General features: G+C 51.1%; 1 protein-coding gene across 2 annotated transcripts in view; it reads right to left on the reverse strand.

Annotated features, from left to right (window-relative positions):
- LPIN1 (lipin 1) overlaps positions 1–25,661 on the reverse strand; it is a 135,186-nt gene that overhangs the window by 93,772 nt on the left and 15,753 nt on the right. For both annotated transcript variants that reach the window (XM_047782622.1, XM_047782623.1), the window contains exon 2: positions 10,286–10,342. In XM_047782622.1, the coding sequence (XP_047638578.1) occupies positions 10,286–10,342 (57 nt within the window). The remainder of the gene's footprint in view (positions 1–10,285; positions 10,343–25,661) is intronic.

A 25,661-nucleotide genomic window follows, 5' to 3' on the forward strand; every position in this document is an offset into this window, starting at 1 on the left:
ATGTGGCGAATCATTCTCCATGACAACCAATGTCTTAGGTCACTTGACTCTATAGCTGGATACCTAGACCATGGCAGAAGCCGTCCATCTCCACTGTCTTCTGCTGTCCCACCAACCTATATGACCTGCCCACCCTGGCCAGATTCATTTGCATAAAATGGAGGTTTTATAACATTTTCCTCCTTGCTTTAAGCTTTTAATTGTTCTCCAGGGCCTTCAGTTTAAAGCAGCAACTCACCAGGCCATCCTAGTGAGGCTAAGCCACCTCTGAGTTTCACCAGAAATAGCGAAGGAACATACTTATCAACCAAATGTCATTAACATGTGGCTGGGTTGTGGCTTATGGCCAGTTACTGCTGGTTGAGTTTGAATGGATTCTCTCCACCAGCCAACCAACCAGCGCAGGAACCAGCCTGTCTAAAGTAACACCTGATAAGCAGCAGACACTGAGCTAAGAGCCAAGCAAACAACAGTGAATCAAAAATATCTCCATCCTCACAGAGCTCCTGGATTTTAAACGGTAGTACGTAAAGCTAGTTGGGGTAGAGTTTCAAGTACAGATTCCAGGAGTTCCCTGGTGGCCTGGGGCTTGAGATTTCAGCATTGTTGCTGCTGTGGCTCTGGTTTAATCCCCGGCCCAGGAGCTTCCGCATGCTGCAGACAGGGCCAAAAAAAAAATACAGATTCCTATTTCCTTTCCTTTATCCTAATTTGTTTGTCAGTTCTATTTAGAGCCCAGTCTTTTTGTTTGCTTGTTTGTTTTTTGTTTTTTAGGGCCACACCCGTGGCATATGGAAGCTCCCAGGCTAGGGGTCAAATCAGGGCTACAGCTGCCAGCCTAAGGCCATGGCCACAGCAACTTGGGATCTGAGCCACGTCTGCAGCTTACACCACAGCTCACAGCAATGCCGGATCCTTAACCCACTGAGCAGGACAGGGATCCAACCCCAATTCTCAAGGATACTAGTCAGATTTTTTTTTAATGGCCACACCCTTGTCATATGGAAGTTCCCAGGCCAGGGACTGAATCCAAGCCACAACTTTGACCTATGCTGCAACTGTGGCAATGCCAGATCCTTTAACCCACTGCGCAGGGCCAGGGATTGAACCCAAGCCACGGCAGTTGGATTCTTAACCTGCTGCAGCACAGGGGAACTCCCAAGTGATCAGTGTTCGAGTCCATGAAAAGGCAGAGCTCCAGCCGTAACTCCTCTAATCTCCACTGGGGCTCCAGGCTCCATCTCTGCAGGTGTGATGGTCTGGACGCCAAGCTGAACAATGCAAGCCTGACCTTGGAACGTAGGTCCTTCTTGGGTGTCAAAAATCACATTTTTCATTTGTTTTCACAATCATCCATTAAAGAAAGGGCAAGAGACCCAGGGAGAGAACATGCTTTCGGGAAATGTGTTGGCATCTTTCCTGACCAGGTGCCCCAGTGCCCAGGGAGGGGGGGCTCTGTCCACACATGCTGGCTGTTTTGAGAAGTCGCTGGCCACCTCCCTACTCCAACTCAGACACATGACAGAACAGAAAAAGCCCACCACCTTAAAAGCCCAGCGACACTGGTGACCTTTCACGACTGATTGCTCTGGGTGTCACAGACAAGGTGGGATGGACACAGGGAAGGGGGGAGCGGGAGGGGCTGGGGAGCAAAGCTGAGGGTCAGCTACTTCACGGAGGTGCCCTGGGCTTGCTTGGGTCCTGGGTGGGAATCGCAGTTCCTGTCCCTACTACCCTGTCCTTCTAACAGGAATTAGACTCTGGAGGTTCCGGCAAGGTGCCATCATGAAGAACTCCCTGAAAATACCCTCAGCATCACAGGCCAGAAAGTACATTGAAAGGGCTTTTCCTTTGCATTTCCCGTGTGGATGAGATAAAATACGGGAAGACATATTTGTGTAAATTCGAATTTTGCAACCATGCACCATGGTTTCTCATTCTGAACAGCACTCCAGGAGAAGGCGGTAGATTACACCCAGCAGACGAGGAGACCTGTTCAGCAGCCCGGAGCCAACCAATTAACAGAAGGTAGAACTGGGCCCCCAAGAGTCGTGTGATGGGGTTCTAGTGTCCCCACATTTCAGCCACTGATTCTCTTCTTCAGTGAGTTCATTGCGCGAGAAGCCATTGGTGGTGGGGGGTGGGGGGTTGGGGGGGCATTTTGCCAGGTCACATGGGGACACACACCTCCTTAGGCTCCGCCCTCCTTCCGCCCTTTTACCTTCGCTGCCGGCAGGAAGCCTCGTCTTCCCCATTTGGAGGCCATGTGGGCACGACCCCGTTCAACATCCATCAGCTTCACGTGGAGGTCCCTGCTCCTGGGAACCTTGGCCTCCTGGCTGACTTTCCTCTCGCTCTCCTGGTGTCCTTGTCCCCAGCGGGCTGGGCCCCCGCCTCCTGGCTGTTGTTAGGACGCGCATGGCTGGCTCCCCAGCCCCAGTCTTGCCCTTCTCCCTCTTTCCTCCTGATGTGGCCCCTCAGGCTGCCTCCTCCCCTCCCATTGTCCCTCCTTCTCCATCGTCCTTGCCCTCCGCGCCCTTTGCAAAGACTCTGGGAAGAGCTCATTGTTGGGTGTCAGGATTGTGATGACCCCACCGTGGTTATGACATCAGCACCAGGTGGTGCTTAGAGGAGGGGAGACGGATAAGAGGCAGAGGGGGCTGCACAAGGCTGCTGCGTGGAGCTGGGTGGACACCAGCCCTGGACCCAGAACAGAACCTGATCCACCCTGGGGCTGGGCAGAAGCCTGGAGCATCTCCGCATCCCTTCCTGCAACAGGATTCTGCCTCCTTGATTTCTGAGTTCACACAAAGCTACTACTTAGAAGGGACTTGTCCTTCAGAAAGCTGTGTGCCAACGAAGTGAGAAAACACCGAGGGAGAAAACCATCTTACCCATTTTTCACAGAGCATGGAAAGCTGGTGTTATCTGCTAAATATACTATTAAGAGATTTCTGTAATAGACATGAGGACAGAAAAAGCATCAATTCCAAGACATTTAAGCTATTTAGGAACCCTTTGAAATGCCTAAGTCATAGACCAAAACGATGCATCATTACAGGACCACTTGTTGAATTATTGTCCAATCAGTTAAAAATAGTTTTTAAATGGTGATGAAATAGAAAGTTATTATACAGTCAGAAGGGAAATAGGACACCCCTGCTACACAAGCATCAGAGGGCTTTGCTCAGGCGTGACCCTGTGAACCCAAACTTTTAGCTCAATATCAAGGACCATCTTGTGCCCCCCCCCCTTTTTTTGCCTTTTTACTTTTTCTAGGGCCACTCCCACGGCATATGGAGGTTCCCAGGCTAGGGGTCTAATCAGAGCTGTAGCCACCGGTCTACGCCAGAGCCACAGCAATGCGGGATCCGACCGCGTCTGCGACCTACACCACAGCTCACACCAAGGCCAGATCCTTAACCACAGCTCACGGCAAGGCCAGATCCTTAACCCACTGAGCAAGGCCGGGAATCGAACCCGAAACCTCATGGTTCCTAGTCGGATTCGTTAACCACTGAGCCACGACGGGAACTCCTCTTGTGCCCCTTTCTGCCCAGTCTCTACACAGATGCTTAAGATTAGAGGGGGGTGGTTTTCTCACAAGTAATTTCCTTAGGCAAGACCAGGAAGCCTGCCACCAAATGCTATAACAAGAGTAGAAGGCAGAACTTAGACATAGAGGGTCACAAGCCATGGGCCTTCTCATGCTTTAGGAAAATCCAGAGTTAGGGCCAGAGTTGGTCTTCCAGATGTACACGGCCTACTCACCCATTCCCACATCTTCTTTGTTTTTTTGGTTTGGTTTGGTTTGTTTGGTTGGTCGGGTTTTTGTTTTTCGTTTTTTGTTTTTTTTTCGTCTTTTTAGGGCCGCACCCGCAGCATATGGAGGTTCCCAGGCTAGGGGTCCAATCGGGAGCTACAGCTGCTGGCCTACACCACAGCCACAGCAACGCAGGATCTGAGCGGAATCTTTGACCTACACGACAGCTCATGGCAATGCTGGATCCTTAACCCACTGAGTGAGGTCAGGGATCAAACTTGCATCCTCATGGATACTAGTCAGGCTCGTTACCACTGTACCACAAGGGGAGCTCCCTACCCACATCTTCTTTGGATGGTGATTCTGAATCTTGAGGGAAAACTCAAATGTGTAAGGCCAGTCCTTACAAGGAAGAGAATTTTTTCTTTCATCTCTAGCTCATGGGAGCTTGGCTAGATTTGTGGTTACTGTAGAGCCCTAAAAAGAATATTCTCCTGTTAAAAGGCTGGGCAGTAGGTTCTGGTAACTGCATGAGACTTGTAGATTGCCTTGGTAACTTGTCACTGTGCAACTCAGCACCTTTCAGTAAGTCATGTGCAAATCCAGCACATTCTGTCCTGTAGAAGAGGATGCCATTGGAGGCAGCAGTATGGGAAATATCTACAAATCATTCCAACCAAATGAGAGGCTCTTCCGTAGTTTCTCCAGATCATTCCAACCCATCCTTACCAATATTTGGAGGCGAAAAAATATGAACTTGCTTCTTCAATTGTGATTCTAATCTTTTTTTTTTTTTGTCTTTTTAGGGCCACACCCATGACATATGGAGGTTCCCAGGCTAGGGGTCAAATTGGAGCTGTAGTTGCCAGCCACAGCCACAGTAACCCCAGATCCTAGCTGCATCTGTGACCTACACCACAGCTCAGGGCAATGCCAGATCCTTAACCCACTGAGAGAGGCCAGGGATCGAACCTGCATTCTCGTGGATACTAGTCAAATTCGTTTCCGCTGAGCCACAGTGGAAACTCCATGATTCTCATCTTTAAAGTGTACAGTATTCTGCTGAGACATGAAGCCAGCATGTTCACTGCTACAAGACGCCAGCCTCAGGAGAAGAGCCTGAAGCTTTGCAATTCCTCAACCATGAGCTATGGGGCTGCACAGACAGAAGACTGCTGGCCTGAAACAAAGGAGGTCATCTTTCCTGGTTTTCTCTGCAGGTCACACTACACTCACAAAACCACATTCGGTGCTGGCCTTTGTGCCCAAGAGCCGTACGACGGCCCACAGCTGTCTGCAGAGAGTGACCCAGTGTGAAAGGCGAGGCCAAACCACCCACCAAGTATAAGAAGCAAAGCAGCTTAGCCTGCAAAATAAAAGCCAGTGGAGGGACTGGGAGATGGGGAAGTGGACGCATAATGCAAGGACAGGACCATATTTGCCTGTAGGTTCCAAAGGGTCTGAAGGATGAAAGTGGGTGGGTTTCAAAAAGACCTGTGCAGAGATGATCTGGGAGCTCCTGACTGGACCCCCAGACTGTGGAGGGTTCTGGACGGGAGGCAGCAAGTTGAACTCTGATCCCTAACTGCTCCTCCCAGCCCTCACCCACTGCATCACCTCTCCCCCTTTTTCTCTCCCCCTCCCAGAATGAACTGCTGTATCTTTTGCATAACCAGTTGGAGAATTCTGGGCTCAGCCTCGCTGCATTCCCCCCTCCCCCCAGCAGTCCGAAGAGGACCAGTGGTCTACGCAGAGATGGGCAGGTGGGGCTTGGATTCTGTGGTGCCAGACTGAGTTAGCTGCCGCCCCCACCTCCTGCCCCCTAAAGAGGATGACGGGTTCCAGGAAATCTCCAGGTTTGGTGAAACAGAGAAGGAGAACCAGGCTTCAGGCTTCTGCCCCCAAGAGGAGAGAAGGGACACGAGCACTCTGTTTAAAAGGATTCTGAGAGTAAGCCAGTTCCATATAAGGTTTGTCAAATGAATAAGAAAACTAAAGTGCTCTGTGAAAAACCATGGTCATCCACATAAGGCACATAGAGTCCAATTAAAACAAGGTAATGGGTTTCAGAAGAAAGAAGGTGATCATTTCCAAGTGAAAGACCAAAGGAAACCTGAAGAACATTATGTTGGGGGCGGAGGGCAGGGCAGTAAGGACAGGCAAGGAATGAGACACATATATTTTTCCTCCTAACGAGGAAAAAGAAAGGCGAACATAACCTCCAGGAAAAACACACGTCCTCCCAAGAAAATCTCCAGATCTAAGAAAGGCAGAGTCTGAATACAGAGCAAACTCAAATGGTGAGATTATATGTAAAAGGCAGAGTATAATAAAGGAGAATGTATTTGCATATGATGCTTGAAAACCAGCTGGATTCTTCTCTACCAGTAAGTCCATAGGATGATAAGTGAAGGAGATATATAACTAGTTGGGTGGGGTAGGAATGGGAACTGGGGCTTTAGTTATGAGCTGGCATTTCCAAGCTGATTTTCTAGAAACAACAAGGCACATGAAGCATTTTGATAAAAATTTTCAAAAATTAATTTCAACCTAACCAGTCACTTCCCCTCTGTACTTCTCTGTCCAGGAAGACATTTTTAAAATCCCTTTTCAAACCTAAAGACAGAAAAGGAATAAGCAAAACAACGTTGCACGTAACTGTGCCAGGATAATCTAGAATTCTAGGAATTGTTGCTTTTGTTACAAACAGGGCCATCAAAGCACATCTTGGCCAAGAGGGAGGCTTCATGTGACAAACTGTACCCTGGTCCCTCGTCTGAATTAGATGATTACGCAGTTTGGGTGAACATTTCATTGCTCAACTCTTCCTCCAGAATTTACGGCCTTTGGCCTTGAATGAACCTCAGCGTGTGTGTATGTGTGTATTGGCGGGGAGGCGGGGAATGGAGATGGGAGGTGTGCTGGTGTGTATCTGGGGGGTTCTGAATTTCACAGCCAGCTTCTTCAAATTGAGAGCTGGTCCAGGGGAGCCTTCCTTCAGACATTCCTCGGGTCCATGAAGAATTCAACACTGGCTTCTCTGGACCAGGGAGCCCCATGGACCTCCATCAGGGCACAGTTCTCAAAGCTTTGTCACTGCGTCATGTCACATGCCTCTCTCTCCTCTACTGGCTGGTGAGCCCTTCAAGCAAAAGACTAACCACCCCACACTCATCACTGTGCCCTGGGCACCCAGCCCCTGTATTTGCACTGTAACTAGGGGACAGAGACAAAGATGTTGAGTCCTACTCTGCACTGTTGTATGTCTCCTTCATTTGGGGTTTTCTCATCACTAAGCATTTTTGGAATGTTTTTGCATTTTTTTCCACTTTATTTCTGTGTCTTTAAAGTATAGTTGATTTACAATGTTGTGCCAATTTCGGCTGTACAGCAAAATGATGCAATCATATGAATATATACGTATTATCTCATATTATCTTCCATCATGGTCTATCCCAAGAGACTGGAGCTGTACAGTAGGGTCTCATTACTTATCCATTTTCTCTTCTTTTAGTCTTTTGTCTTTTTAGGGCTACACCTGCAGCGTATGGAGGTTCCCAGGCTAGGGGTCCAATCGGAGCTACAGCTGCCGGCTTACACCACAGTCACAGCAACATAGGATCCGAGCTGCATCTGCGACCTCCACCACAGCTCAAGGCAACACCGGATCCTTAACCCACTGAGCAAGGCCAGGGATTGAACCTACGTCCTCATGGATGCTAGTCAGGTTCGTTTCTGCTGAGCCAGGATGGGAACTGCTTATCTCTTCTAAGTGGAATAATTTGCATCTACTAACACCAAATTCCCAGTCCATCCTTTTTTGGGATTTACGAACCTACCCTCGAAAGATAACAATCTAAAAATAACCGAAAGCTGTGACAGTAGAAGTTCCGCCAGGAAACCTGCCTACATGGTCTCACCCACTTCCCCGTGCTGTCCACAGTCCCTGGGCAATTCTGTCCCCCAGGGAGACCTCAGTGACCTTGATCTAGGATTGACCCATGGTTCCCGACTTCCAGGCCAGACCTGCCCCTGGGCTCCAGATCACGCATTCAGCTACCTTCTGGACACTTCCATTTGGATGGGCCACAAGCCCATCACACTCAGCCAGGCTAACAATGAACAATTCGTGGGTCTCCCTGCCCCCAGCCTCACCCCGTGATACCCATGAATGAGCAGATCTGACATGGCATGGCCTGCTTAAGGCCCGGCCATGCCAACCCCCCGTCCATTACCGTGACTTGTAGGGTAAAGTCCAAGGCCATCAGGAAAGCAAGCCAGCCCCCTCCCCATCACTGGCACCCCGCTTGCTCCTCCCCCATGGCCCTCCCCCACGCCCCCCTCGTCCAATCACACGATCCAGTTCTCAACCCCTGCCTGGCCAACTCAGGCCTCTTTCACGACTCTGTATAAAAAGACTCACTTTCTCTTGGAAGCTTTTTTTCTGAACTGCTTCTAACCTCCCCGACCACCCACGCTGCGCTATAAACTGTCATCTCTTCTCCCGCCTGCCTTGCGGGAAAGAGCAAGCGCCCCCAGTGCCTACCGTCTGTCGATGACCTGCTAACGTACCCTCAAGGAACCCAAGCGCAGAGGAGTCGGAGAACCTGCCCAGTGTCACACAGGCCCTGCGTGGCAGAGCCGTGACCAGAACTCGAGTCCTAATCCAGTGCCCCTGCTGAGATGGTAAAGATTTTGCGTCATTTTGCCCTTGAAGCAGAAACTTCTCACTTGACATTTCACTTGGTTCCTGTCCAGTGGGGGCCCCCAGCGGGCCTGGGGGTAGAGGCCCTGCTGACTGCCTCTCCTTCCCAGCCTCTCTCTCTCTCTCTTTTGCTTTTCAGGGCCACCCCTGCACACCCTCGGCATATGGAGGTTCCCAGGCTAGGGGTCCAATCAGATCTGCAGCTGCCGGCCTACACCACAGCCACAGCAAAGTGGGATCCAAGTGGTGTCTGCGACCCACACCACAGCTCATGGCAACGCCGGATCCTTAACCCCCTGAGCAAAGCCAAGGATCGAACTTGCATCCTCATGGAGACTAGTCAGGTTCAGAACCTGCTGAGCCACAGCGGGAACTCCAGCCCCTCTTATACACCATATCCAATGCCCCGCACCTTAGGTCGGAGGCTGGGCCTGAATACCTGGTGGCTGTGGGCTCTGGCCCCCCATCTGGAGAATGGGACCTGGCCATGGACAGCAGCCTCGGACACCTCCCGATCACCAGCCGCACTCCTTCCCCCCGGCAGAGCCGCTCACTTACTGGACTCCCTGCCCCTCCCCTCCATGGAGGACGGCTCCCTTCACTCCAGACTCACTTGCCACTAACTGGCTGGCCTGCTCAGGATCCCTGGCCTCTGATTGGGCCCCGTCCCTGTCAATCCACTGAGAAATAGAACTCCTGCTCCTCCCAGCATCCCTGGGACCAGGCCTTCTTCATCCATTGAACTAGAGCCCCTGGATTCATCTCGAGGGAGACTCTCTCGTCCTGGCTCGAGGCCTCCTGGGTCCTCCGAAAATCCTCTGGGCCCACAGTCCGTCCCCAGCCTGAGCTCTTTGACAGGGAGACCAAGTGTTCACTTTTATTCGACATGCACAAAGCTGAGCACAGGCCACAGTCGTGACAAAGACACGTTCGGGCTTATCACTTCCTCCTGGGATTATTCCAAAACGCTTTTCCTGAGCCTTGCCACTGCTAAATGGATTCCTTCAAGTCTCTCCTCCACAGGAAAGGACCTCAGGTACAAGATCTCTGGGTAGAGAGGGATCTGTATGAAGATGCTGAAGCTTAAGGTCTCGTCCAGGGCAAGGCGAGGGCGAGACGGATGCACTGTGAGAAAGGAACTCGGACGCAGGGGGACCACAGCCAAGGGTCCTTCAGCAAAATATCCCCCCAGACTTACAGAGGCTCAGTGAGCCAGATTCCCGAACAGCTTCTGGAAGCTGGAATAGACATGAGAGGGGGTGCTGGCCCTCGGTCTAGGGACACCCCAAAGTATCATAGAACAAAGCACTGAGTCACAGAGACAACCTGAAGGGCCTGGCTGAGGCCTGGGGACCAGGCACAAGGCAGTGACCGGAAGACTGGAGGACAAAGGGGCCACTGGATGCAGGAAGAAGAGGCAGAACGTGCAGAGGGCTTTGAGGGGTTTGGGGCCCCCTGCCAGGGCTTTTATTAATTACATAGGAGCGCCCGTCAAGGACAAACAAACATCATGAACTTGATATGAACATTTTCCTGTTGGCACCAATGTACCACTGAATGCCAGTCGGGAGGGTAACAGAATCAGATCTATGCCTGAGACGAGATCAGGAGCCAGCCCAAAGGTTCTGAGCTCCAGCTGGGGCTCCTCAGACCTTTAGGAAGGGCCACAAGCCACGGGTGAAAGCTGCCGTCCAGTGGCAGAGTTCTGGGTCGGGGACCACGTGGACCCAAGGCATCGCGCCCGTGTGTCAAAGGGGATGTTCCCTCATCCTGAAACGTCAAAGCACCATCAGGGCGTTCGGAGCAATTCCACTCACGTTAATGTTGGACGACCACACGTTTCGAATCCATCCAGGGTCTCGCATGATTGGAATCTGCAAAACAAAAACATTGCACATTCATGAATGGAAACGTTCTGGAATTCGATGGTGGTGGCAAAGCCACCACCTTCTGAATACCCTCAAAAGCACGGAACTACGCTTTCATGGAGTGAGCTTTGTCATGAGTGAATCATATCTCAGTAAAAAAGGAAATTAAATGAGAAGGATGTGGGGAGGGTGTTTGGAGCACATGAAACTAGAACGTGGGGTCTCGGTAAGAAGGGACAGTGGTGATGTCTTAAATCTCTCTCTCCCCTCATCTCTTCGTCCCAGAGCACATGTCACCTGCTGGGGAAACCACAAGATAAAGCAATAGGGACAAAATAATGCAACTGGGAGTCCAAAGGCACGCTTCAGGCTCTGCCTCTCCTATATCTTAGCGAGGTGACTATGCGGGCCTTCCTTCCTTTCTTTCTTTTGCTTTTTAGGGCCACACCCACAGCATATGGAGGTTCCCAGGCCAGGGGTCAAATCAGAGCTATGGCTGCCGGTCTACACCACAGCCACAGCCACACAGGATCCAAGCCATATCTTCCACTTACACCACAGCTCACGGCAACACCAGATCCTTAACCCACAGAGCGAGGCCAGGGATTGAACCCAAGTAAGTCATCATGGATACTAATTCAGCTCATTACTGCTGAGCCACAAGGGGAACTCCCACAGGCCTAATTGTCTTAGCTATAAAATGGACATAACGACAACCCCAGAAGGGACAGGTGTGTTATGAGCATTAGCTGAGTCCATTCAGGTGAAAGGGCAAAGCCCAGGTCACGTCTGAGCTGCTAAGATCGTCACTGTGACTCAGGACACGATGCTGTACAGCAGAAATTGGCACAACGCTGTAAATCAACTATACTCTCATTAAAAATAAAAAACACTGGGCGTGGAATTACCCAAGCAGGTAGGACCTGCACAGTCTGCCTTTCCCACAGGGGCCCCAGGTAGAGCTTGCAGCCTAAGGGCTGTGCTGCATTTTCATGGGCTTTAAATTAAATTCTACTCAAAAATACCCATGCTCTGAGTTCAACTAAGGCAGCCCGGAAGCCACAGCCCTTCTGAAGCCCCTCACTCCTACTACCCTACCTGCTTCTCATCTACTGCAACAAGCTTTTCCCGCCCCCAGAGTTGATTGGCTGATCATTACCAGCGTTGCTTTACCTCAAGATTTAAGGGAGTTCTTGTCATGACTCAGCAGTTAACAAATCTGTCTAGTATCCATGAGGACACAGGTTCGATCCCTGGCCTGGCTCCGTGGGTTAAGGATCTGGCGTTGCCATGAGCTGTGGTATAGGTCGCAGATGCGGCTCGGATCCTGCGTTGCTGTAGCTGTGGCGTAGGCCGGCAGCTGTAGCTCCGATTGGACCCCTAGCCTGGGGACCTCCATATGCTGCAGGTGTAGCCCTAAAAAGATAAAAAAAAAAAAAAAAAGATTTATTGATTTTCTCTCAGGGTCCAAGTACTTCACTAGGTGGTGGGAACACAGAGATGGGTGAAATGTAAATTGTCCTTGAGTCTCGGAAGATCTGGTGGGGGGTGGGGAGGGCCAAAAGATGCACAGAAAAGGTTTTCGTGGCAGGGCCAGCATCGAGATGCGCCCAGGGTCCAGCGGGAGCAAGGGAGAGGGGGAGGCAGCAGTTTGCCTGCAGGAAATGTAAGGCGGGTCCTGTGCCATCCACAGAACCTGCCATCTGAGCTGCTTCTGAAGAGTCAATGGCGCTTTTGGAGAAGGGGGGAGGGAGTGAGTCCATTCCCAGCAGAGGAGCGGGCGCGTTCAGAGAAATAAAGGCATGGCCACATGTGTTTGGGGAACAGCGAGGGGCGCCTGAAACTAGACAAGAATTCCATTGGGTGTAAGTGACACCGGGGCCTGGGATGCTCTGCAGCCAGAAGACACGGGTAAAGAATTTTTAGATTCCTCCTTAAACGAGATCTTTTGCAGAAGCCCGTATGTAAATGGAAGGGGAACGCTGTGGTCATTTCAGGGAAGGGAGCTGGCACCCCCAGTCTCGGCTGCAGAACCCTGGCTTCAGAGAACATGCTGGGGAGCAACTACTGTACCAAGGGGGAGGTGCTGAGGGGCGGGGGTGGGACCGTCAGACCCGCGTCCACAGCATCGCTCAAACATCTGCATGTTGGACAAGCCAATTTAAAGGCTATTCTAGCAAAGCGTAGATTTGCCTATAAGACAGACCCTGGGGAAGGAGGCAGGTGTGAATCAAGGGATTCTACCCACGTTCTGGATCCTGGATGGGACAGCGGTGCAAGGCAATGGGTTTCCTCACCGATAAATTGCTTAATGTTAGTAATTAACTCAGTCCTGGTTTCAACTCATCAGTGCATTTCAAATACTTCTTGGAATACTTCAGTTGCTACCTCCATTTCAGCTCCTCTGAAACAGTGCAGCCTGCTGCCAAAAAAAAAAGCATGCCACTCGGATACACATGTCCCAGACCATCCAACTCAAATTCCTCATGGGGCGCAAACAGAGTCACACCCCCGCCAGCCCTCGCCGGGTACAATAGTTGCACTGATTTTACACTCACGAGGTAGGCTAGCAAGGCTGGCCACAGTTTGAATTCACAATGCTTGGATTTGATCCAGAGGAACAAGGACGTTTCAAGTCAAATACCAAATATATTTTTTTGCTGCCATGGGAGCCATGACTCTGATCCACGAAGAGCTGGGTGTGATTTCAGAGATTAAATATCAACACAAGAACACCCAAAGGGGGCAAGCCAGGTAGTTCCACAGTAATTCCTCCCAAAGCCAAAAAGGAAAATAATCTCATCCCACCCCATGGCTGTTTGTTGTCATGCAAAATTCTAACACAAATTTAGGCTGGAAACCCAGTCTTTAGACCCTGGGCACCAAGCAGTTAGCAGCTGTGGGGGAAGCCAAAAATGAACTTGGGTTTGAACGCCCATTCTCCCACTAAGAGCTGGGTGGCCTTTAGCGAGGAATTTCACCTTTCTAAGCCTCCGTCTTCTGGTCTATAAAGAGAAGGGAACACTAAAATCGTCCCAGAGCTGACAAAAGAATGAAAGGAGACAACACAATGTAAGGATGCACACATGTGAGCTGCTAGTCCTGGGTCGTGCTCACGATGGGAAAGAGTCAGTGTCAAGGCTGGGTGAGCACCTTCTCAACGGCTGGTTTGCTTGCCTCTTACTTCTACCCTGAAGTGTGTAACTGCTCAGCCCTGTGGCCAGAGCCTCATTTCCGCTGTCCGTCTTATAAACAAGCTGGATGCTAGGAAATGCATCTTTGTGTTAGCCTCCTTCTCCGCTCTGTTTTCTGCGTCTAGTTCTTTTTTCCTTTCTTTCCTCATTTAATTTAAATTAAATTAAATACCCCTCAAAATTGGTATTTGAAGCCCTAACATTTGATGTGATGCTATGGGAAGTGGGGCCTTTGGGGAGACGTAACGCCATGAGGGTGGAGCTCTTCTCATGGGATTTAGTGCCCACAAAAGAAGAGCTCGCGTGCTCTCTCCCCTCTAAGGACGCAGCAAGAAGATGACCGCCCCCACGAAAAGATGCCAACATCGCTAATTATGAGAGAAATGCAAGTAAACGCTACAAAGAGGTACCACCTCACACCACTCACAATGGCCATTATTAATAAGTCTGCAAATAACAAATGCAGGAGAGGGTGGGGAAAAAAGGGAGCCAATTTACACTGATGGGGATGTAAACGGGTACAAGCCTATGGAAAACAATAAAGGAGTTCCTCAGAAAACTAAATGTAGAAGTACCATAGGATCCAGCAATTCCGCTCCTGGGTATGTATGTGGACAAAACTATGAAACAAAAAGATACACACACCCCTGTGTTCATAGCAGGACTATTCAACAATAGCCAGGACATGGAAGCAACCTAAATGTCCATCAACAGATGAGTGGATAAAGAAGAGGTGGTGCATATACACAATGGAATACGACTCAGCCGTAAAAAAGAACGAAACCATGCCATTTGCAGCAACATGGATGCAACCAGAGATTATCATACTAAGTGAAACAAGTCACAAAGAAAAAGGTGATATGATATGATATCACTTGTATGTGGAATCTAAAATATGGCACAGATGAACCTATCTACAAAACAGAAACAGACTCACAGACACTTCGGTCCGTTTACACAGCCTGCTGAAATGGGACAATTCATCCAAATGCCAACTGAGGGAGGATTCAAGGAGCAGGTAGGAACGGCCCGGGATGCCAAAGGAGGCTTGGTCTGGGGATGAGACAATCCAGGCTTTAGTCCTGACTCTCTTACTAACTTGGAAGAGGACTTGGATAAGATACTTCCCTTCTCTGGTTTTCAGTTTTTCCATCTACCAAAGGACCGAAGTGCACTAGGTGATTCCTAAAGGCTTTTTATCGCCAAAGGTCTTATAAGCCTAAACGCATGTGCCCTCCTCAGCACGATTCCAAGGCCAAGATCCCTTCCTTCTGTGACCCAGCACCCTTGAAATCAGGGAAGAGGGTAAGCGCAGGGCTTTGCCCTGGTTGGGAGGAGACAGGATGAAGGGGAAGACGCTAGAGGTGGGGCTGGAATTTGACACAGTCAGAGTCTCACCTCGGTCCCCTGGATTCCTCAGAAGAGTGTAGAAATGAGAAAAAAAGCTGTCATCAAGAGAAGCAGCTCTAAGCCCTGGTTACAATATTTAATCACACTTGGTCGCAGGGGGGTCACTTCAAGTCTTGGAAATTCAGTGTCTTCAATTACAAATGACGTGCACAGCTCTTCATCCTCAAAGCTCGCTGGGGCCAGCTGCGTGCCTGATGTCTCATCTCTCTGACCCATTCTCTGAGTTCACGGGATAACATCAGGCCCACCCAGATAATCCAGGATAATCTCTCTATTTTAAGGTCAGTGATGAGTAATTTTAATTCCACCTGCAGCCTGAATTCTTTTTTGCCAAGTAATTAACACAGTCACACGTTCCGAGGATCAGACGGGGACATCTTTGGGGGGCACGGTTCTGTCTGGCACAGCCTCCTAATGGGGTCACCCACGTTTCCTTTTGCTGTGCTGAAGCCAAGGGCATCTTTTTGAAACACGATCTGGTCAATTCACCTCCACAAGTAAAGACATTCGAGTCAATATATAAAATGTTTGCAATTTTTAAACACTTAGTGAACAAAGGTTCCACCCACCTGTCCCGTCTCATCTCCCACCTGCACCCTGGGGTCTCTCTGACCAGCCACGCTGGCCTGTCATCCCCTCCTACTCAATTTATTCCATCCAGCCACAGGGCCTTTGCATGTGCTGTTTCCTCTGCCAAAGACGCATGTCAGCTGGTTAGCTGCTGCTGATTCCCCAGACCACAGCCAAGTGTCGCCTCCGGGAAGTGGTCCCTGGCTTCCTTGACAGTGATCGCCTCATGACTGCACCCTCTGAGAGCACGTGGCCCAGTGGGCAAAGTTCCCTTTGTTTGCCATTCAGCTAATGACAGCTGTCACGACAGGCCTGTTGTTCTCACATTGTATCCCCTGGAAGACAGTCAATAAAGAGGTGTTGAATGGAAAGATAAAAGCATGACTTTTCAATATACAGTGAGGACCCTGGAGCTCAGAAGGTCAAGGAACTTGGCCAAGGTCACACAGAGAGCACGCCAGGGTCGCCCGATTTCTAAGCCACCACATCACCCCCTCTGCATCTCAGGCAAATGTATGGGAAGCGGGCCATGGAGGCCCGATCACTTTTCTTCAAGGAAGCTGACGGTGGTTGTTGGTTCCTGCAATTACCTGAGACGTAACTTCTGGGAAGGAAGTCTCTCCCCTGAAAGAAGTGACTCCAGGGAGGACAGGCAGTGGGGGCGGGGGGGTGGGGGCAGGGGGTAGCACCTGCGAGCTCTGCCCGGGGGCACACCCGCCACAGTCGCCACTGTTTCAGGCCCGGATGCAACCCAGTGATCTGCTTTGCAGGGCAGGCTGTGTGTGCGGCGCGGGGGGGGGGGGTGGTGCATGTGTGAGATTACGGACGCCCTCGATTTCTTTGCTGTTCCTACCACTGACAGGTGACGTCTGTCAGCCCTCCCCTCAACTCTGAGCAAGCCTAAGGGACTGCTTGCTCAGCGACATGCCAGAGAAGTGACACGCTTCACTCCTGATTTCTTAAGAAACCTCCCAGCATCCCCTGCACGTTTTGCCACACTCTTTGTGGCACACGCGGGTTGCAGCGTGAGAAGTGTGACCACCCTGAGGTGTCTCGTCTGAGAGGCCCTGTAGGCACTGCTGGCAACAGTCCCGGCTGAGCCCGGCCCTCCAGCCACCCCACCAAGCCACCAGCCACGTGAGGGAAGCCATCGTGGTCCTTCCAGACCAGCCTGTCCAACGGCCACTGAGTCATCTCACACATGAAGAGCCGAAGGCTCACCCGGCCAAGTCCTGCCCAAGTCCGGACCCAGGGAACCCTGAGATGCAACAAGATCTTTGCTGCAGCGTTATGTTTTGAAGCAGTTTGCTTTGGAGGAATAAATAGCCAGAAAGGACAATGTGTGTTGCCAGGAGGGGGTCCGGATTGTATTTCTCTGTGTGTTTGTGTATAAAGTTACATCTGAGCATCTGTTTCATGTGGAGGGACAGTGTGCTTATTTTTGCACGTGGGTCTGTGTGTTTGCTTGTGTCGACACGGTTTGGGCTTCTGTGTCTTCGATGTGTGTGCCTTCTTTTTTCTGTGCAGCGGTGTGTGTGTGTGTTTATGGCAAAATGATGAGGACAACTCTCCCGCGTGAAATCCAATCCCAGGGCTCACGAACCTACTTGCCTAATCTGGAGAAGAGCCCACACAGACCATGGCCACACGTGTGTGTGTGTGTGTGTGTGTGTGTGTGTGTGTGTCTATACAAGGATAAGGTTTGATTGGAAAACAAGAACAAAGCTTCTAATTAGCAGATTCTAAGGGGGAATTCATTCAATAGAGGCAATCACTGAGCACCCACTATTTGCCAGGCACTGTGCCAGGAGCTGAGAATCCAGAGAGGAGCAAGGCCTGGTACACTGCCCTGGGCAAGGCCAGGAGCTGGGAATCCAAAGAGGAGCAGGCCAAGGGGAGAGCCCAGGGTTCTCAGGGCAGTTACTCTGGCTCCTGGGTCACCTGAAGCCCACCTTGGTCGGTCCAAGACCATGAGTAGGCAGCTCAGAGCCAAGCCATCCCCGCTCTTCCCCACAGGCCAGGGCAGCCGTTCCCAAGGATTTCTCATGGGATGGCAGTGGCTGTATGCAAAAAGCAGTTCCACGGTGGAGCAGACACATTTGGAGGCACTAGATAAAACAGATAAAAATTTACTTTCCTGGAGTTCCCGATGTGGAGCAGTGGATTAGGAATCCAACGGCAGCAGCTCAGATTCGATCCCTGGTCTGGGAACTTCCGTATGCTGCCAGTACAGTCATGGGGGTGGGGTGGGGATTCATTTTCCTGCATAACTTCTCACTGCTCTTACTACCTTCTTGTACCCTGTCAATCTCCAATAAGCAAGCCTTTCCCCAAACCATGTAATCTGGAACCCCCTTTCCCACTGAGCAGAGGGTGGTACCTGTGGGTCAGGTAACTCCCTTTGGGAGAAATTCTGATGCAGAAATAACAGGTGTGGTCTCCGGCCCTGGGGGTCAGTCCACACCTCCCATCTCCGCGATCTCCATAAAGTGGGAGTTTTAAGAAATTCAAGTCTGAAAGGGGAGGCCAGTGGAAGGAGCCATGGGCGGCTGGGAGGGAGGCAGAGGGGGCAGGGAAGATCAATGCAAAAGGATGTTTGTGCCATGGGGGAGCCCAGCCTGCTCTGCTAACACTCTCCATACAGGTCTCATCGCAGAGACAGCCCTGGGGACACACCAAGTGGGATGTCCTCCTTCTCCAGCCGGTTCCAAGTCAGCCAAGGTTTGTCTGTCTCAAGCATCCCTGGACTTTCCACCAGGTCTTTCTGTTTCCTGTGTTTAATGCTTTACTATCTAGAGCGTTTCTGACACTAGAGAGACTGCCCTCCCCCGTAGCCAAGGAGAGAAATCAGTGCCATTTCTTTTTTCTTTTTTTTTTGCTTTTTTTTCTTTTTTGTCTTTTCCAGGGCCGCACCTGTGGCATAAGGAGGCGCCCAGGCGAGGGGTCTAATCAGAGCTGAAGCTGCCGGCCTACGCAACAGCCATAGCCATGCCAGATCTGAGCCACATCTGTGACCTACACCACAGCTCACGGCAACACCGGATCCTTAACCCACTAAATGAGGCCAGGGATCGAACCCACAACCTCATGGTTCCTAGTCGGATTCGTTAACCACTGAGCCCTGACGGGAACTCCCAGTGCCATTTCTGAGCCATGGAACACCTAGTCTTCCTGCGATTCAAAAGCAAAAGCAGCTGTATTTACTTGTTTGTCTTCTTAAGAATAAAAACGCTGACCAGTGACCCCGTTGAAATCCAGCTTTTCATGACTGGTTTCTCCTTCAGAGCCCAGATTGCTGATGCCGAGGGGGAGGGGCATGCCCTTCATACTGCAAACCAGCAAATCCAGGGCCCTTAACTCAACAACCGCCTGATCAAGTGCTCACACTCTGGGCCACCTGTCCCAGCACCCCAGGAAGAGAGCCCGGGCAGCTGGGGGCAGCCCCTGTCCCCCACAGCCTGCCACAGTCATTCACACAAGCCAATCAGAAGCCTGCTGACCCTGCCTGCCCATCCCCTGCCCCCAGAAACCATAGCAATGACTCTTCCCATGTGTCCTCCCTCCCCCACCCCCCCCCACCCCCCGCTTCCTGACCCTGGTGCTTTCTCGTGTGGCCCTGCCTGGAGTGTCTGCCTCCTGTTTCTAGGGATTTGTGAGAATTACAAGCTTCTTCCTTCATGACGGTCATTTCTCTGTCTTACCAAACCTGAATATAGCAAACCTTGGGTACCCTTAGAACACCTGGCATCCTGGACCCACAGCCCGGAAGGTGGAATTCAGTGGAGGCGGCCGTGATAACATCAAGACTTTGGTATACCAGGGAGATGACTCAAAATAGCCAAGAAACAGTTTTAGTACAGCCACTCACCAAAACCAACAGACACCCAGCCAACCAGAAAGGACACATCAGCCTTGGCTACATGAATTAGTCATTTGAGTAGCTTTAGATAGGGTGGCTAAAATATAGATTCTAGAATCCGACTGGCTTGCATGCAAATTCCAGCCCCATCGCACATTATCTCTGTGACTTGATCTAGTCACTTAGCTTTGCTGGGCTTCAAATTTCTCATCTGTAAAACGATAAGAATATATCATTATGATGAGGACTGAATGAATTTCAAGCACTCAGCACAGAAACAGATGCATAGTCAGCTTTTAATGAAGTGACCATTGTCACTGCCATGACTACGGCCTATAAACGAATGACGTCACTGAGGGTCTGGGGCGGTTACTCAATGGGGTCGAGAGTCCCCTGAGGGGGCCGTCTACACCAGGGGCTGTGGATGAACTTGAGGTGGTTGGAGTTCAGAGCAGAGAAGCCGGCAAGGATGGGATTCGTCAAGTCTGGGCACTCACTGAGTATCTCCCGCGTGCCATGCCCGGCATTGGTTCCTCACCAGGACCATCCAAAGACGACAAAGGTGTGATCGCTTGAGTGATTCATAGATTCGTGTGGAGTAATAACGCACACTGACTCTGTGCCTGGGGTTGTACCAGGTCTACCCGTCATTCTTCTCTTAACTTTGTGGCTACTGACATCCTGGTTTTCATTGGAGAAGCTGAGTTTCAGAAAGCTTGCGTAATTTTCCCAAGGCCACACAGCCGACATGTTCCTTCCACCCGGAAGCATGCTGCCCCTCTTTGTCCAGCTAGCCGATTCCTACTCATCCCCCATCTGCCTTCTGATGTGTGGCCTGGCTCCTATAGGCACAATCATTTCTAAGTCGGCATGTCCCTAACGCCTTGTTCATATCTTAATGCTAGCACTTGTCACATTGCCTTGCCTGTCTGGGAGCTCCCCAAGAGCAGCCTCCAGCTTATTCTTCTTGCTCTTTAGAGCCCGGTACGCTGTGGCCACTTGGTGACCGTGAGTTGAACGTGGGGATGAGCAACCAATGTCACTGCAGGTGCTGTCAGCTGGTACATAGACTGTATTTGCCGCACTCATAGTTTCTCAACATATTCAAGAGCAATGACTCCAGGGCTTGCATTTCACATGGCTCATAGCTTCAGGAGGAGGAAAGAGGCACTCGTGACCCAATGCCATCAGGAAGCAGTGTGGAGCTTTGGCTTCTGTGTCTTCCGTGTTCTGTCATTTTTCTCCTTGAGTCATGGAGGTAGTGCAGCCTGAGGGGAGGTTCTACTCTAGCAGGGGCTTCTTCCCCAAAGGCTGGGAACCCACATGGCCCACTAAGTCAAATGTGGCTCATCTGCACCGAGCAGAGCTCAAGTCAACTTATACCACCCTAATTTTTTCAACTACGAAATACTGAGTTGGCCTCAGCAAGCAAGTGCCCCCTCGAAAGGTTTTTAGGTGGACATATATTTTTGGAAAGAGACACAAATAACACAATATTTTACATGTAAACAAGGGTTCTAAGGCACCTGAGGACATTTACTGATGCGAGATATTTAAAGGAGGCCTGAGCATGTGCACACTACTGTATGCGGAATGGACGGTCAGTGGGCACCTGCTGTACAGCACAGGGACCCCTATTCAATATTCTGTGATAACCTACATGGGAAAAGAATCTGAAAAAGAATGGCTATATGTATATGGGTAACTGAAGCCCTTTGCGGAACAGCAGAAATTAGCACAATGTTTCACATCAACTATATTTCAATAACATTAAAAAAAATGAATAAATAAGTATAAATCAGATAAAGGAGGCCCCGAGTACACACCAAGAATATGAACTTGGCTGATGGGCCTGAGAAACGGCCTCAGGCATGGAGTTGGCACTCCCCAAACGGCAGCTCATGGCATTTATACCCTGAAGTTTCACGACAAAGCTTCTAGTCGCAACATGCGCAAAGCCCTGTGTCCAGAATACCCCAGATGCCAAACAAAAAGGATCCTCATAAACACGGTTTATTCTGTTTAAAAAGCAGAGCTGACAGCATCCTGCTCAAGATCCCCCTGCCTTCCAGAACTGTGGGAGAGGAGAATTCGGCTGATGTTCTCTCGTTTGCATGCACAGCATCAGGCAATTTAGAAGGCCAGGGTTTAAAAATTAGGCCTTGGCAACCACCATCCTGGTTCCTGCATTTATGAGTTCAGCTTTGTTTCGCTTTAGATCGGTGCTTGACAGGGGCAGGGGACAGAGTGGGGTGAAATATGCGTAGGGGCTCAAAAGGGACAAATTTCCAGGTGTACCTCCTGAGGATGAAATAGACAGCATGACGACTATGGCTAACGATACGGTATGTGTAGTTGAAAGTTGCTGGATTGCAAGCTTGGGGGTAGCAGATGCAAGCTATTGCATATAGAAGGGATACACAGCAAGATCCTACTGCAGAGCACACGGACCTACATCCAGTGTCTTGTAAAAACCGTAAGGGAAGAGAATATTTATATGTATAACTGAATCGCTTTGCTGTACAGCAGGAATGAACACATTCTAAATCAACTACACTTCAACAAAATACATTTAAAAGAAAAGAAAATTGCTAAGAGAGTAGGTTTAACAGTTTTCATCATGGGAGTCCCCGCTGCGGCTCAGTGGGTTAGGAATCCAACTGCAGTGACTCTGGTCGCTGTAGAGGTGTGGGTTTGATCCCCGGCCCCTGCACAGTGGGCTAAACAGTGGTTGTAGGTCACAGATGTGGCTCTATTCAAGTCCTGGCTTGGGAAATTTCATATGTCACAGGTGCAGCCATAAAAAAGTAAGTGAAATCAAATTAAATTAAAACAAAATATTTTATTATGTGGAGTTATTTTAAAAAATAAAAGTTCTCATCACGAGCGAAACATACGTAACTACATACAGCGATGGATGTTAACGAGACTTCCTGCGGCAATGATTTCACCATCTGTGATATCGCAAATCTTTAGGTTGTATCCCTGAAACTAACATAATGCTGCATGTCAACTATAAATCAATTTTAAAACAGTTTTCCTGGAAAAATAAATAAATAAACAAAAACAGCTTTCCTGGAGTTCCCGTTGTGGCTCAGCAGTTACTGAACCTGACTAGTATCTAAGAGGTTGCGGGTTCGACCCCTGGCCTCGCTCAGTGGGTTAAGGACCTGGCATTGCTGTGAGCTGTGGTGTAGGTCACAGACGCGGCTCAGATCTGGTGTGGCTGTGGCTCCGGTGTAGGCCGGCAGCTGCAGCTCCAATTGGACCCCAGCCTGCGGGTCCAAACAATAAAAAAATTTAAAAATAGCTTTCCTATAACATCTGCCAATGCGATATTTGTCTGGCTCCATAAGCTCATCTTTGAAGATATAAAAAACCTGCAGGGAGGACCAACAGAGCAAACTCTTTCCCGACAGTGTCCACAGAGGAAACACGTTCCACACATCCAGTGGCTCTGAGGGAAAAGAGTTTATGACGGGGGGACAGGAATGGCATCGGGTAAGACGGGAAGGCGTGACTGGAAGCAAATGTCAGGCCCTGATCCATTGTCTCCAAAGTGAGTGGGTTTCTACGTAGAAACAACCACCAAGACGATGGAGAAACTGCCGCCTCTGGGGACCTTACAGCCACGGGAGGGTGATCTCACATTTCTCGGGAGAGGCGGGCGAGGTGGGGGCGGTCACGGCAGCCCTGATTCTGGGAAGGACTTTTACGTAAAGAACTCAGAGAAAGCCTCTTGACCTTGTGCTCATCCAGGTCCTTCTGCGAAAGCTTCTGGTCTCCCGAGACAGCTGTGGCCACGCTGGCCCCCTGCCAGGCTGGAGCGCGGGCAGCAGCCAAGAGCAGGGACAGCGGAAGAATCAGGATGCCACGTGCCCCCCTCCTCCCCCCGCGCCCCGTCGGGTCCAGCCTCGCCCCAGAGCCCCACGGGCTGAGCTAACCCCCCGAAGACAGACATCCACGTCCCTGGGGAATTGGGACCTGCGGGGAGGGGCACTGGAGGGAAAGGTGGCCAGCAGCTGGGGAGAAAATGACCACGCCGTCGGCCGCTGGATGCAGTGACATTCTCCAGCCACGCCAGGCCACCTACGCCCTAGCTGGGACTGTGTGTGAAGCTGGGCTCTTCCACGTTGACACATTACCTGAAGCTGAGCGTGACAAGCTTCCCTTGAGCGTGGCATGTGACCTGGGATGGGGCTTGCTCCTGGCCTGGGGAGATGGCGAGGAGGGAGCCATAAACGGAGCGGGCGGACTCAGGAGGGGCTGGGTACCAGGCTCTGCCTGCCAGGTGCCAACAGCCAAGAGGCTAATCAGGTGGGGGTCAGCTTTTCAGCCACCAAGACAGCCAATTGAGAGCTCCAAGACCTGTGAGGCTGGCCTTTCCCTGTCCCCAGGGCAGACCTCATCACTATCCACAACAGGCAGGAAAGGAACCAGCAAGGTTTGGCGAACACAAGCTTCCCAGGGCTGGGGAGGCAGGCTGAATTCCTACGCGGTGATGCACAGATGCCTCGGACCAGCCGCAGGCTTTTGCCAAAGGGCAGATGCAGAAGCCCAAGCCTGGTGTGGCCCAGAGTGGCTGGTGGGGCTCCTTCCGGCCCCCCACCCCAATCCCTGCCCCAGCATTGGTCCCCAGCCCCCAGAGGCTGCTGCTGCTCCAGCCTGAAGGGCAGACAGAGCCCAGGGCTGCCACAGACACATGAGCTGGGCAAGGCTTCTGGAATGTGCGGGAGGCTGGCCTTGGGGCACACACGGGGCCTTGGGTTTCAGGGCCGCCTAGTTGAACGACAGCTCCGCTTAAATACGAAGTGGCAACAAGCCAGAGCTCCACAGAAAAAGGTGCACTCTCCTTGGGACTCGAGCTAGGGGACCATGTGTCTGTTCTCATGGGACACAGCTCTGCTCTTGGGAACAAACATCCTTTTCTGGGCCAGAGGCTGGGGACCCAGAGACAGGCTGGGGGTCGCTGTTCTGAAGGAGTCCCAGGGCCCCACCCTTGCTAACCTGGAGAACCATGTAAAAGAGAGCGTGACGGGGGAGGGGACAGGAGCGCGTGGAAGGCACGGGGCAGTGACAGCGGAGCTCAGCTGTGAAGGTGGAGGGTGTTTGCAAGGCTGAAAGCGGGCGAGAATCCACAAGGCAGGGAAACGGGTCACGAGGGCCTCCAAGCTCGGAGCAGCAGCTCCTGGTGGCCTGTGGCCAGATGCGGGGCCAGGAGGAAGCAGCTTCAGGCTACCCCGGGCTGGCTGGGCCGAGGACGAAGCTGGCTTTGTCCTGCCTCCCCCTGCGCTGGCCAGGAAGCCCTCGCCCGGCACCAGGGCAGAGCGAAGGGCTCTTACTCAGCACCGCCTCTCCCACTGTCCGTCCAGCCAGTCAACAGCGAAACACGCTCTCGCTTTGGTGTGTCTCTTTGCTGCCTATCAAGGCCCCTCCCTTCACCTGCTGTCCACCTGCTGCCCATTCCCATTTCTGGCGAATGATGCTTAAGGGTCGTCTGTGCTGGTTTTCTTCAATTCTGTTCCTCTTGTTCTCTCTTAAACCCACTTCAGTTTGGCTCCCCTGCCTCCCCCACTGTTCTACCAGAACTGCCTTCATCAAGGTCACCAATGGCACCTGGGCATCCAGTCCTTAATCATGCTTTTTATTTATTTATTTATTGCTATTATTATTTTGGCCACGCCCACAGTATGTGGAAGTTCCTGGGCCAAGGATTGAACCCAGGCCACAGTGGCGACCTCAGCCACTACAGTGACAACCCTGGCCCTGACTTCGTCTCCTGATGCCCCACCCCCTCCCCCGTCATCCATCCCAGGCTCTCTGGTCTCCTCCTCGTCCCCAAATGCTCCACCTTAGCGTCCTTGCCCTGGTTGGTCTCGTTGCCAGGAACCCTTTTTTTTATTTTATTATTTTTTTTAATTTTTTTTTTTTTTTTGTCTCTTGTTGTCGTTGTTGTTGTTGTTGCTATTTCTTGGGCCGCTCCCGCGGCATATGGAGATTCCCAGGCTAGGGGTCGAATCGGAGCTGTAGCCACCGGCCTACGCCAGAGCCACAGCAACGCGGGATCCGAGCCGCATCTGCAACCTACACCACAGCTCACGGCAACGCCGGATCGTTAACCCACTGAGCAAGGGCAGGGACCGAACCCGCAACCTCATGGTTCCTAGTCGGATTCGTTAACCACTGCGCCACGACGGGAACTCCAGGAACCCTTTTTCCCCAAATTAAATGACCGACTCCCTCATCCCCTTGAAATATCACCTTCTCAACGAGGCTGCCCCGACCACAGTCT

Source organism: Phacochoerus africanus, chromosome 5, assembly GCF_016906955.1.
Source record: "Phacochoerus africanus isolate WHEZ1 chromosome 5, ROS_Pafr_v1, whole genome shotgun sequence".
NCBI lineage: Eukaryota > Metazoa > Chordata > Mammalia > Artiodactyla > Suidae > Phacochoerus > Phacochoerus africanus.